General features: G+C 38.3%; 1 protein-coding gene across 1 annotated transcript in view; it reads left to right on the top strand.

Moving 5' to 3' along the window:
• The first annotated feature begins 5,213 nt into the window (after positions 1-5,213).
• HPSE (heparanase) overlaps positions 5,214-15,649 on the top strand; it is a 729,461-nt gene continuing 719,025 nt past the window's right edge. The window contains exon 1 of the mRNA XM_044059588.1: positions 5,214-5,552. Within this exon, the coding sequence (XP_043915523.1) occupies positions 5,341-5,552 (212 nt within the window). The 5' untranslated portion in view covers positions 5,214-5,340. The remainder of the gene's footprint in view (positions 5,553-15,649) is intronic.

Here is a 15,649-nt window from a genome sequence, read left to right as displayed (position 1 = left end):
TGGAGGACATGCAGACTCCAAACAGAAGGCGCTCCAGCTGAGAATCGAACGGGAGAACCTCTTGCTGTGAGGCGACAATACTACCACTGCACCACCGTGGCTTTAACTCACCATATGTTGTTAGCCTGATAAATATAACAATACTGATGCAATGCAAGAACTGCCTCATACTCACCGACAACTGTTCCTCCTATAAACAATTCCATATGTGAGAGGTGCAGATACCTACTAAGCTTGGAGGTCAGCCACGCTCTCCAAAGACTGCATGCTAGTTACAGTCTATTTTCGTTTTCAACAACCACCTCACACAACCATGCTCATCATGTCCTAGATAAACAAATAAACCTTCTTACAATGTGTGCTACTCAAAAAGTCCTTGCCTACACCACAAAGACCTCCTTGATGACGGTTTGGTATAACTAACAGTCAGCATCATACTAACAAGCAAATAACATACACATACACTACAGAAGACACAACTGCAAAAAGATGTCACTTAACTGGCAAACCAAAGTCTTTATGGCAGCAATGCCAAGACAATGCATCTGGTAACATCTTAGACATAGGTGACTCCATAGTCAGATATAAAGATGCATCGCTCCTCATGCTGAATAAGAACAGGGTGGCACTTAGCTGCCTCTCAGGTGCCAGGATCCAAAGTCTCACTAGGGCCCTCAAGTCCCTTCACCCTAAGCACACACGACACCGTTACTGCACACATGGCTGAGAATTACTTGAGACACAAGACATACCTCCCTGAACCACATGAAGAGGAACATGATGAAGCTCTTATACATCTAAAACTGGTATGCAACTAGTACTGAGCAGTATACTATCAATACCAAGAATGATGCTACAATACAAACAAAACGTAACTGACTTCAGTTATTGGCCTAGCTATTGATGTCATTCTAAATGGATCTGATGTATATTAGCCTGGAAGGAGATGATCAACATCGGTGGCTTCTTGGCTAGGGATGGCCTGCATTTCTTTCCTCATGGCTTCTGTATATTGGCCATAACTGTTTCCTCCTCCATAGTGCCTTTTTTAGGCAAGATCAGTCTCCTCAAATTAGCTACATAGCTAGTTAAAATCAAAACTATACAATCCTAGGAAACCTAAACAAGAAATTGCACTTTTTACAGCCATTTCTAACTCTTGAAAATATTGATGTCTGCACAGTTCCTGAAACGTGGCTTCAGAACAGTGATACTACTTCCATAGTGTACTTTTCAATACCTACTACTCTTTCAGATCCAGTGACGAAAATGGCAGTGTTACAGGAAAGGGATTGTCTGTATTCCAAAGAAGTCATCTCATATCTAGAGTTGTAAGCCAGGGCAATGCCCATGAACTCCTCTATATCTTTTTCACAATAAACAGAAACCTATACCATATGATAGCCAACCACCCTACCCCCCTCCGGTTTACCTGCAGCCAATGAGGTATATCTAAACAAACTAATATCCTCCCTATCGAGATGGACAATATTCTCTTGGAAGACTTCAACTACCCCTCCATTAACTGGGAAACTTACACCACTGCACATAAATGTGCACAAAGATTCCTGAACTTCATCAATACCAGCTCCCTAGACCAACTGGTTCAAATCCCAGCTAGAAGTTCAAAAGTACTGTATCTTGTTTTCACCAATACAGCAACCCTGTGCTCAAAACCTACAGCTAACACATCACTGATGAAATCTGAACACCATTCAGTAATGCTCACTATGAGGATAAAACCTGACTAACCACAAAACCCTTTATCTTTAGAAACTAATCAAGGGCAAACCTAATCCACTGATGAAATCTAATGCCCCCATCTCGCACGCTGTCACATTTGTGGCCAATTTCTATGCCCACCTCAAAGCACGCACAGAGCCATTTGTCCCCATAAGATACATGCAATGCCAAATTCAGGAATAACCCCCTATGGTGGAACTCTAGTATAAACACACTATACAATAAAAGAAATTAACTCATAACCCACAAAAGCAAACTTAATACCAATCATCTAGAGGTAAACTCAAAAAGATTAACAAATTGCTGAGAAACAAAATCAAATCCTCCATAAGTAAGCAAGTATGAATTGAGACTTCCACCTCTGCCAAGGACAACCACAAAGTATTTTTCAGCTATGTCAGAAACCTTAGAGGAAATGCTCAACGCTAATGTACAGCAATAATACTTACTCATACCTTGAGGACATAGCCAACATATTCCTGAACAAATTCATTTCTAACTTTACTCCCCTATCTCCCCCTAACTTTCCTCAACTTATTAGCACTACCACACCATCCTCTCTGATGACCTCCAAGCATGTCTTGAATGCTTTCTCCAAGGCCAAAAACACTAGCTCCCTGGGTCATAATAATGTGTCAAGTTGCTTTCTTGTCAGCACCAAACACCGTCCGATAGGCACATTACTAAGCCTATTCAACCTCAGCCGCTCCAATGAATCAGAGGAATGGAGAACAGCAGTAATCACGAAGTTGGCATCCGCCCACTAATGATCTACGAAACTACAGACCTACAAGCCTCATCGGACGTATCTGCAAAGCAATGAATGCATCATTATGGAACTTATTAACATGGACATAGGCAGTCCTGCAAGCTCTGGGCGCAAGCTACTTTAAGTTTGTGAAAGGCAGATCCTACCTCCTGAAGTGAGTGGACTTCAGCAAATCACTGATGCATTACACAGACAAATTGGTCACAGTGACTACCTGGACCTGGCCAAGGCCTTTGATACCATCCCACATTTTAGCATTACTGATAAACTAATCAAACTAAATGCCAACTCCTATGTTACTCACTGGATAGCAAACTGGCTGCAGGAGGCACACTCTCTTCAAAAAAGAGTAGTTAGCAGTGCCCTTCGGGGACTGGTTCTAGGACCACATATCTTTAGTATTTGCTTCTCTGATGTCAAGGCTAACATCAAAGGCCTGTGGATGACCATATTTGCAGATGACTACAACCTTGCAGCTGTCGTAAACTTCCTATCAGACTTCCAGATTCTGCAGGAGGAACTAACGTGTACCAATAAGTCATGCCTGGTTAATGACCTCATACTAAATGCCAAGGAATGCAGCATTGTGACCACTGGTAAAACTGGACACCCATACAGTTACCAAAAAAGTAATACCCATTTGAGAACTGACTCAGTCATTATTAACCTGGGCACTTTCATTGACAATAAACAACCATTTGATCATCGTGTATCCACTGTTGTTAGGAAATCCTTTTACCTTGCCAGAATAATAGGGGTATTTTTTTACAGATCTAATAAAGTTTATTATCCATCTATACTCCTCCCTCATCAGCCCATAATAAAGTAAAATGGCCCCTTTGGTATGTACTTGTCTAGAAATATGACCCAGCTTGAAGGACCACAGCATTACTCAAGGGTATGTTTTCTGTTTGTTAACCACAATGTCTTAAAGCACCCCTCTCATTTCTATTCCCTACAGACTCTCGAGTGGTGACCTCTGTCTAGCTTACAGAGCCTTGAAGTATCAGTCTTATGTGACCTACTGCACATCCACAAAACTAATAACACCTTAAACATCCACTCAATAGATCTTTACTTCCACTGAAATATAAATAAGACCTGCTGGTGAGTTAGATATATGCCCCAGAGAATACCTCTTTTATGGAATAGACTTCCTATGGATTTAAAGCAAAGTACAAAAAGCATAACCTGGATGAATGGATGGGCAAAGACAGATACACCTCAGGTCAGGCATCTCAAGCCCTCACTGGAACGGGTTGAAATTAGGTGTAAATTAGTCATGCAAAAGGGCACCTACAATTTGGGGTACTGTGGCTAGGCTGCTAATGGCCCTCTGGATTAATAGCCTAGCATTAACCTTTTGTATAATTACCGCAATTTGCTGTGCAATATCTAGTCCAACCATCCTCTTGGATTTCTCCCTTTCTGAGAATCTCTCTTAGCACTCGCTTATCTTCTGCTAAAACATTTGCTGTAACAAGGGTGGATACACTGATCAACCATACTGACGCTGTGATATCTGCTGTACAATGCCTCTCTAAGTAATTTATCATATGTCCTTACCTGCCTTGCCCTCCAAGGACTATTAGATCTGAAAACATGATGTGACTTAACTACAGGTCATCGATATTCTCCTATAACTGATCAGCTTGTCAAGTACCAAGAGAAATGACAGGGGTTCTAAACTGCCCTACACCACAGGGACCCCTTAGCCAAAAAGGAGGCCACCATTTGGCCCAGTGACCCATTCAGAGATATCCAGCGCCTAAATAAAAGTACATGGACTCACCACAATAATTCTCATACTGGCTATAACATCAAGCCTCAAATAAATCACAAACAGCATTTTACAGCATTCACTATTCTTAATATGTACATCACAGAGGCTGCCATCAGGGGAAAAATAAGACAAACACGGTTATTCTAGCTAGTCTTAAATTTATAAGAGCAATATTTAAAATCTGCCCCTATTTTATAGGCCTTTGTCCCCCATTACATCAGGTTTTGTCCAGATTTCTTGGGCTAAGAGGTTGAGACTGAGGTATGACTCTACTACTTCATTTCACCACCCTGTTCAATAGTACAGAAAAGACAGATTGTTGGCTTGGATTTGTTAATGTTGAAATTTTTTTTTTTTTTTTTTATTTTCCTTTTGATTGTTAGTGCTGTACCTTCGATCAATACACGAGGTTGATATATATGTGAAATTAACCAATGGAAGCATTTTGTATATATTGTGTGAATTTGTAATATGGTTGTGAAAAATAATAAAAAATGATTATTGAAAAAAAAAAAGAAAACACAACTTGGTTTACGAAACCAGAATCTCATGATTTTGTGTATACTTCGCACTTCAACTTCATAGTTATCCACTATTGGCATTCTTCTCTTCAGTTTCTAAATGACGAATTGTGCCTCAATGATGGATCCTTTTTATATCAATTTTCAGTCAATTTCATGTCTAAACTTGGCGACCCTTCAGATATAATATTGCATAAACTTTACTGTACCTCGACGCTTGATTGTTAGTTTCCAGAAGAAGCATGAGACGTGAACAGCTTAGTTAATCAGCATAAGACAGTTCCTACAGCATTGCTAGCTTGTTTACAAAATCACGAGGTCGGCAGAGGTTTATAACGAGGAAGTGAAAAAATAAATGTATAATAAACAATTTTCAGATCCCATTACTGCCTTGTTACTCTCCCTTTTAATACTTCCTGTCTGCCGCACCCGGTTAGGGCCACAAAAAGTACTAGTAGTCTAGTTATTGCCAGAATCTGCACTCGACTACGTTGCTGTACAGAAATGTTAATCTTCTATTAAATATGGGCAGACCAGACGTGTTGTTATATGTATTTATTTTAAGCTCTTGTGGGGTAGCATACCAGTGGGGAAGGTGTGGGGACCGTAGCTGCCCCACTGTCCACATTAGCATCGACCATCAGATTTCAGCTGTTACTGTCAGCGAGTTCTTCCTTTCTGTAGCAATTGATGCCAGTCTGCTCACTAAAGACGAGAAATATATCACCCTGCTGGGGTAAGTCATTTCGAGGAGTACTTCCAATGATTATTACCGTCCCTAAGTAAAGGGTTAGGCTGTTGAGAATGCATATATTTCTGAGAACTGAATTTATCCATTGAAGATGTTGGCGTACTAAAAAGCTAAAGACTATGAGTCCGGTAGTTAAGTTTTATTTATTTTTTCACTTAACCGCAGTAGAGCACAAGTCCCTCCTCGGAAAAAGCCAACAGATAAGAGGATAAGGAAAACAAAAAGTTGACGTTTTCAAACGGATGCATGCATAGTGATGTAAGAAAATGTTAGCACTGTAACTAAAATACAACTATAAGGACAGAAAATTAAACAAAACATAACGGGCATAAATTACAAAATACCTCGTAAACATTCAAAATACATATTTGAGATACAGTTACGAGAAGTGGGAGGAAGAAAGGAAATGAAAAATGAATGTGGAGAGAAAGGATTGTGGGAGTGATGGGACTCATGGGAGTCAACTTCTTTGCTGAAAAATTCTGTAAAAAGCCAAAAAAAATTGAACAGAGGGCACAAATCATGGATACTGTTTAAACGTAGCTTAAATTCACTTCTAAAATTACACAGTCTTGGCTTAAATTTAAAGACCTGCTTAAAAATATTAATTGTTGTTGATGTGTATAGTTTTGATGGATTGATCAGCTGTGGGCATATGTAAATAGCTATTTGTTTTATAATTGATTTATTTATCTGTTGTTTTAAAAACAAATTAAAAATATTAAAAAAAACATGGTAGAACGAGAAGTATGACATTTTGTCTGGCATTATTGACTGACTAAAATGCTAAAAATATAATAATAAGTACAAGGAAATTTGGGGAGAGTTGCGAGGGCATTGTAATAAAAAAATGAGAACCTAGAGGGAGGAAAATGGCTTTAAATGATGCTACCTATTGTATATGATTTACTTTGCAATTCAGATTTAATGGGCTTGATTCATATATGTGGAAGGGGGTGTGGCTAGCATTGGGAGAAGTTTTCATGGTATTTTGTTATTAAGTTAAAGAAAGTATATTTTACTTAATCTGCCATCACATTATGATTATATTTTATTAGTGTTATGCTATATCTTGATATAGGGTGAAAAAAAGCAGCAGTAGTTACAGATGGGTCCATTACCTACCTCCCCAAGCACCTCATTCACACAAATATTTTATATTTGTGATGCATATGTAGGGAAGAGTTTCATTTCTGGAGGAGACCATTTTGTTTAAGGGCACAGCCATAAAAATTGTTAATTGTTTATGTTTGTACTATGGTGTACAATTTTACAACAGATGGCATATATGAATACTTCCAAATTTGTTCCTTTGTACAATACTTCTCTTGGGTACAAGTTTTCCTGAACTGTTACCTTACAAGTAAGTCAGTAATGCTTTACTAGAATATAAACCAAATAATCTCCAACTTCATCTGCCTCTTCATTACTCTGCCTCTTCATTACTCTTTCCACAAAGTATGAACAATACTGTTGTACACTAGACAAAGCCAACAGGCTGCCAGTTCGGTAATGAGCCAGTTTAGTCCTTGGATCCAAACTTTTCCATCTCCTGAAAGAAAACTCCTTCCCTTTTCTTTCCACTAGCTTACTTAGATAGTCTCCATCATAGAGTCTTAGATCTCATAGTACTTAGACAACCTCCATCATATAACCTTAGATCTCATAGCCACTCAGAGCCTCTCTTGAAAGCACCTAAAGCCAGACTTCAGTGCTCTAACAACTCCTTTTCTACCTTTTGAGCCAAAGTCTGGAGGGATCTATCCTCAAATCTTAAAGATCTGTCTGACTACTAATTCTTTTGGGCACAAAGTAAAGAACATCTCACAGCTTGTAAATGCTCTCCTTCAGGTCACATAACATAATCTCTGACACATACTGCCTATAATTTTGTGTATTATCCGTTCTGTAACTCCCAGCATGTTGCTACTCTAACTGATGTAAATATTGTACATAATGGTTTCTGTTGACTACTTTCTTAAATCATTTTTATTGTATATTATATATTTCTTTGTTTTTAGTGTGCTTTTGTATTGTATAAACTATTTTTATATTTTTCTACTTGATGTGTGTTCACATTGTGGGGTGAGACTGAAATTAGTCCAATGGGATCAGTGTGCTACCCCAGTTAAATAAAGTAAATAAGCCAAACAAATAATATGTTTTATTTTTATTTCATATTGTACATTGTACTGGATTTGTACAATGGAAATGGCCCATTTTAATTGGAGTTCTTGTTAGAAAGCCCTAGTATGAAATAAAGGCAGCATCAGTTACAATAGCAAGTAAGTAATTCTGTACAACGATTCATATGAAAATTATAATATGGTCTCTAAAAACATACTGTTTTAACAGTTCCTTGTACAGGTTTCTTGTACTTTCTTGCAACTTACTCCTTGTTGGAGATAATGAATTGAGTCCTGCCATATTTGTTCTGTCGGGTACCTTACTCTCTACTGATATGCACCTCTGGCTGTTTGCTCTACATTAATCTAAATAGTACTGCTATCATGATTTTGAACCTAAAACTTAATTTAGTCTGTGTAAGCTGTAACCCCACAGTGTTTTGCAATCTCTGAAACCTGTTTAAAGCCCAACATTTTAGTTTAGTTAAGAAAATTAAGGTGTTGAGCTGCAAACAGTCTTCATTCTGTAGTTCACGTTTTGATTCATTCAGTATCCATTTTCTTGTTGTGTGAGTCTGAGCAAGTCACTTAACCATGTAGTGCTTCCAGTTCGTTCCTGAAAAGACATGTAGTTGCCTAGTCAGTTTACTAGGTTAAGAAACAAATAATTAAAAAATGCTTACTTTCCTCCTATAATTATTAAGGGTTAGAGGAGGTATGGTATCAAAACATGATCCACAGATTGTTACTGAGGTAACAACCCCGGGGGCCTTTCTAAGCCTAGAAAGTTTTCCCAAAAGAATAATGATGTCCTGTATCCAAATAGGACATTGAGGGCCAGGCATTTGTAAGATGCCACTGTTCACAATGAAGAATTTTACTCCTTTTAAGTCATGGCATTCAAGTTTTCTTGCTGAGTTGGTATGCCTACTTTCACGACTTGTTGGTGAACCATGGTTTTAATTAGTGGGCTTACCAGATTTCATTTGGGTAGCTGCGGTGGTGGTGCTGCGGTAGCGTTGTCGCCTCACAGTAAGACGTTGTCCTGTTCGATTCTCAGCTAAAGCGTCTTCTGTGTGGAGACATGCATGAATGGGCGTACCTTCGTTGAAGGTTGTGCATCAGGCCTGGCAAGCCGGTACGTAAAAATCTACTGCCAATCATTAGCGGACTGGAGTTCTGCTGTGGCGATCCCTAACCAGGAAAAGTCGAAAGATACAACAACAACCAGATTTAATTTGGGTGTGGTAGATATTCCTACTACATTGCTCCTACAAACTTCATGCTTCTGGAGAAATGTCAGTATGTGAACTTAGAGTAACATTTTCTCTCTGTTTATTTTAATTATCACCTGAGCATTTCTTTGTTTTGCTAGCTCTGTGGTATAGAGGGAAGGAGTACTGATTATGACTCAGCTGGCCCAGGTTTATTTAGCATATTGTAAAGGGCTGTTGCATGCTTACCTGTACTTGGGGGGAGGGGTGATCCTGTCTTGAGGGGAGGGGTGATCCTGTCTTGAGGGTCCATCTCCCTGAATTGTTTATTTATTAATTCAGGCCTGCACTTGACATCAACTCCTTTTTTACTCCTGGACTTGTTGCACTCAAGCTCTTCGAGGTTCTGTTTTTTTCCTGTTTTGTTTTTCCTCTTTTCATTAATGACCTAAATGTTGAATGCAACACAGACTGCGTACTTAACTGCTGAAAGACCTTTTTATTCTTAGTCCAGCTATATCTTCAAAGAAATGCGTATTTTTCTTGTAAAAACCCTCAAGTTCATGATTATTATTCCACTTATAATTTAAACATTTTGCATAACAGAAGCAATAATAAAATTAAGTACAGGAAAAGAAAACAACTATAAGTATTAAAATTTAAAAATAAACACAATTATATAACTTATGTTTTTATAACTAAGAGTAAAATAACTTGTAAATTAAAATACAGCTGCATTTTGTTAATGCCCAAGTCAATACAAGCAATCAATACAAAACCTAAAAGCAGGTAGAAAATGTTCAGAGTGAGCTAGAATTATTAAACTAAAAAGATATGGAAACCATAGCAGCCATAAACGTGGGTATCTAATACATTCCCTAGTCAATGGACAAACACAGAAGTCATAAAACAGCATTCAAACAAATATAAGTTCATAGGTATGTACTAGGCAGTAAGTCTGCAGACCATTGCAAACCTAGTTAATAAGCCATATTCAGACGTTCTCTCCATCCTCAAGGGGGGCAATAAAAGATAGATGGAGGGAGAATGCAAAGGCACCTATCCAGTTATCTAAGGTTACTTGATGGTGGCAGGGATGTTATTCTGCTTCACATGTAGAAGAGGTGTGTTCCACAGGTTTTAGATAGATTCATATCATGCCAATGTCATGTCAGTGTGTCTTTTTTGTTGATGAAGGTTTATTTTAACCTTGTATTTGAGGAACCACTTGTTCTGTGAAGGAGTTGAAGGTCAAAGAGGGTTGTCTCTTTCATGGCTCGAAAGATTAGACATTAGATTTCCATGGAAGAAGAGGTGGTAGGATACTAAGCAGAGAGAGAGTGAGGACTCAGTCCATTCTGATAACCAAGATCTTTTTGCGGTCACTGATCTTTTTAGTTAGGAATGCCTGAGGTCTGTCAAGCTGAGTAATGTGTTTTGATAAATAAATGCAAAAAGGAACATTATATACTATAATGGTCTGATGAGGTATGAGTAAAGGAAAGATTTCTTTAGATCTGGAGAAGACTCCTTCAGAAATTGGATGAGCCAGATAGAATGCTTTCCTAGCTACTGCAGAGACACAATGGGCAAAAGAAAAGGAATTATCAACAAGAGTGCATAGATCTCTTAAGAGAATGTCTGAAGGGTTGTGTCACCTACATGGTATGGTAAAGTTCTTTGTTTACCAGACTTAGATGTACTACATTTTTTCACATTTAATTTGAGACCATTTTCCTTACGCCAGTTCTTAATATGGTCTAACCCGTGTTGGAGCTGTGTATGTATCCATAGATGTTGGGATGTTGGGTTCACTGTAAATGTTAAACTAAGTGATTGTTTTAATTATTTCACAATCTAAAGTATATTTAGCTCTTTCTGTTCTGACCACATCGAATATTGTCTTCGAGAATGGTATTAAGTACAGCTATATGGGCTTCTGACCTGACATTGTGTTGTCATTTTTGCAAAGATATCCGTTAAGGTATACAGCATCTAGGCTGTTGCAGACAGATGATTCCAAAATATTGGGGCAGTATAACAAAAGACTTTTCACTAAGAAATGACTGCTCCCCAAGCAGTAAAGAGTGATAAAGACCTGCATACATAAGAGTCAGGGGACAGATCAGTGTGCTCAGACTTTGATTCCATGGCCATTGTAGAAGGACTCTTGGATCTCCTGTGGCTACCTTGAAAGTAACCTTAATTTCTCTGAAGAGTATGGAAATGTCACTGCAGCATACATTTGTAACATATTGTACAAATGAATAACATTGTGTGTGCAAGATACACTATACCAAATGTTGCAGAAAACATTTCTTCTAGGTGTAAAGTAGCCTTCCCCTAGATCATGACTGCTGTCTACGAACAGGAGTTTCTGTATGCGTGTATATTTTGACATGGAAGAAAGCAACAAATACGAAAGTGTGTTTCTGTATTGAATAGTGAGGGTAAGCGGAACACCTCAACCAACATGTATGACCAAACTTTGCTTTCCAGGAGCAACCTCAACTTTTTTCTTGATTGTGTTTTCACAAGGGAATTCCTGTTGGTGGAACAAGCAGAGTATCTCTTTATATTAACAACTGAAATTCAACATTTTTTGTCTGAAGTAAAATATTCAACACTAAACAGCATTGGTAAATAAAAGGTAAACTGCCATCCTTGTGGTCCGAGGCCTTGCTTAAGGATGAGTTCTGTCTTTCTAGATATTTACTTGATAAATTAATAGACCATGACCCATGCCAGGGGAGGATGTTCTTGTGGTAATCAATACACAATGCTGCACAGAGCTCTTAGCTCTAAAGCAACTAAACCCTACCATGATGAAGCTCCAAAGTGGATAATCGCCCACTGCTCCACAGCAGTTCGCATCAGATTCAACACAGTAGTAGGCTACATTTCCCCAACTATTCAAAGAGGTTCTAGGAAATATGGATCTTTAAAAGCAATAGGAGCAAAGTCATTATTGTAGGAAATTTCAACCTTAATTGATTATAAACCCTCAGCTCTCATTTGAACAGAGTAAACAGAGTAATATCCCTGCTTGATCCTATTCAGATGATTAAGGAGCCAATTAGTCTTTACCAGGGCTAGGAGTAGATACCCTGTTTGATGTTGTTTTTCCCAATATTTGACATTGATGTAGGGGCTGTCCTGTTTTACTGAATGGTGTCACTAACCATTGCTTGTCCTGTCATATTGATAATTTAATAGTCTCAAAGGTCCCACCTATTTATATCCTGGGATATTAGTTCAAGAATGTATGACAACCATACTGCTGACTGAGCTAGATTGTCTAGATCAGATCCCACTGTATAACAAAAAAAAAAGACCCTAACTTTAATCTTGACTTTATTTTAAACGGTCTTTATTAGTGTACAAGGCATATTATTCTGTAGAAGGATGAAATGCGTTAAATCCAAAAAAATGCCCTGGATTACACCAGATATCAAGGTTATTTATGAAAGAGAATGCTTGGACTTTGAGAAACTAAGACTGCAAAGATTATTATTTCATCAAGCTTAATTAAACATTAAGAGGCAGAGTATGATCCTTATCAGTAGTGCTGAAAGTGTTCAGGTAGCAAACATTTCTCATGAATCACCTAAAAGCAGTGTAGGCCAGCATACAACATCATAACACTACAGTCACTAACTTCTTTTAGGCATGTAACTCATCTTTTAATTCCATCACCGTGACTAAAAGACTTAACCTTAAACCCCCTCCCACGCACACACACTTTGCACAAAATTCGCTGCCATCATACTTCTACCTTACAGAAATCACTAGCACAGATCACAAAATCCTTGAAAAACTGCAAAAGACTTCTACTTCAGGAAATTGCATGTCACTCGTCCTGCTCTAATATATATGACAAGCAGGTGGGGTAGTTCTTTTAGATGCTTTATTACATAGAAACATCAGGATGGATAGCAGCATCAGAAAATATAAATGAACTGATTAACAGACAGACCTTGCATGCATACGTGCTTACATCTCAAGTCTCAACAGCTTACTACAAAATGGCAGTCAGGCTTGCACATGCTCAATATTTATACACTTGTGCAAGCCCTTGGATAACTTCTTAAAGGTACATACACACACACTGATCTACACTCGCCTCTTAGATTAGATTTTCCTAGAATGTCTGTACCATGCATAGCTAGATCCCTGTTATTCATATTCAATCTTTCTCTCACAGCTGGAATTGTCTTCCCCCTTTAAAGTGCACTACTCATTTCTCTCTTCCAGAAATCACACATCCATCCGTTGCTCATGATGTTTACTGTATTTCTAACTTATTGTCTCTGATAAATGCCTTTAAAAAATGGTTATATGAGCATATTAATGAATACAGGATTTTGACAGATGAAAAAGTGCAGTGATTCAAAAAAATGCTCAGCTGACTGACTACCATCTGTATCACCACTGACTCCATCTGTAACAACACAGACAAGAGATATCTGACAGTTGCTGCTTTTGAAGGTATGACACATGCATTTGACTCTATAGGTCACTGTCTGCTTCTGTCTAAACTTGTCTCATAAGGATTTGAGGGGAGGAGCATGCCTCTCAACTTCTAAGTACAAGAAGTCTTGGCAAAGCCAGAAATAATGGGGGACAAAGGCCCACGATCGGAGATAAGTTTAAGTATTCCTCTCATAAAGTTAGAAAGCTGTTAGAACAACAGATATTGCATTAGTATGCATTTCTGAAGGATATGAAGTCTGAACCTCAAATATATGTCATTAAATAATGACTTCAGTCTTCAATGCTTTGTCCGAAAACCATGAGTTTTATGAGAAAGAGACCAAAAATATGAAGCTATGATCTGGACGGATGAGAGGTATGAGGAGGAGTTATGAGCTAGATCTGCAGCTGTCTAGTTGAATACACCTTCCAAGTTTTCTCAGGTTCATCTGCTTTGGATACTGTGGTGCAGTATAACAGATGTGCTCCAGGACTCCATTCTTAAACTTCCTTTTTTCTGTCTTCTTTAATTATCTGTCAGTTGACCTACCCAGTCTTATCGTTAACCTTGCTTGCTGATGATTTACTGCTTGCAAAATCGGGGAGAACATCAGACTCCAAACAGAAGCACCTACAGCATGACATCTCCATAATGTGGCATGGTTTGCATACTGGTAAACTGACAATCAATAAAGCAAAAAAAAAAAAACACACACCTCAAAAATAACAAAAAGGCAGCAGGGGAAGAACCACTCTTAAGAAATAACAGTTTTGTTTATTAAATGCACAAGTTAAGTGCTTAACTTGTGGATTTAATAAACAAAACTATTATTTCTTAAGAGCGGTTGTTCCCCTAGTGCCTTTTTGTTAAATTGACCATCGATGTCAGGAAGTCTGAAACGGTGATTTTGGCACCCTCATATACAGTCACAGATATTGGTCCTGTCTGTATGCATGAGACACATAATATTTCTATTGACGGGTACCACATAATAGATATTTAGGTAACCACAATACATTTGCTTAGTCAACTTAAGCTCTCCTGTAATTTGACTATTCTGCTTACCCAAAAGAGCTAGGAAAGTTATGAGATTAAACTGCTCACGCCAAGCTTGAATGTGCACTATCAGAAGTCTCTTCACTCTTTATATAATGTTAATGTGCTGCAATTAACTGCAACAAGATTTGTCATTTCATTCTATTTGCAGAAAGCAAGGAAAATCACTGCTTTCCTTGAAACTGGGTCAAGTGGCTGTCTGTTATTCATGATGCCACTTTTCTGTTAGCATTTTTAACTTGCAAATTGTTTAAGTTAAATTATTTCCCCTGAGTGTCCAATAAACTTGTCATTAAAGCTAGATGGATTCACTTAGATCTCAGGATTACTAGGTCCTAACTCTGATAAGGGTGTCTTCTGATTTCATAACAAATGATGAAACTTTTTCCAGAATTGTCTATATGTTGGAATCCGAGTCAACCTGAAATACAAACACACACACACACACACACACACACACACACACACACACACACACACACACACACACACACACACACACACACAGGCCTTCCTCCAGTCATGCCAGGGCTACTGTAGGTGATTTGACATTGTAAGGATTGCTAAAACGATAGTCAATCTAACAACCTGTTGTACACATTATTTGAGTATCATTGATTGTGTTATCTGTACTGTTTTACACAATTCTTATTATTACCTTGTATCTTTTTTTTTTTTTTTTTAGTCTGGTTGTAAACCCTGGAATAAACCTGAAAATGGTCTACTTGGATTCATGCCCTATACCAGTCAATAAATGTATGCTTGAATAAATAAATACGTACATACATAAAAAATAAATAAGCAATCTGATCTTTGCTAGGTTTCAGATCAGTCTAAAGGAACATAGGTTCATAGGTAGGTACTAGGCTATCTGCCCGAAGGCATTTATAAGCCTAGCCAGAAAGTGTTGGCTTTCGCCACCCCTTTAGATTAGTTCCCTGTGCCTCTGTCCAGCACAGCGACTGAAGTGATCCCTGGGGTAAACTTTCTGTTTCCCATCCACTCGCCAAGGTTTCTCTTGAAGAGTGCTAGCGAGGAAATCTGCCTAATGTAGATTGGAATCTTGTTCCAAAGCATGGGAAGTCTCTGGGACAGGAATCTATCCCTCCAGCATGTCTTATTTATTGTTGTGGTGAGGTTTAGATCCCTAGAGTGTGTGGCTTGAGGGGATAAGGTTTTCTTTAGGTGGAGCATGTCGATCAATTCTGGGTT

Source organism: Protopterus annectens, chromosome 17.part0, assembly GCF_019279795.1.
Source record: "Protopterus annectens isolate FY-2018-M chromosome 17.part0, PAN1.0, whole genome shotgun sequence".
Classification (NCBI taxonomy): domain Eukaryota; kingdom Metazoa; phylum Chordata; order Ceratodontiformes; family Protopteridae; genus Protopterus; species Protopterus annectens.
Note: the sequence above shows the minus strand (reverse complement) of the source record. Positions and strands in the feature narration are given on the sequence as shown.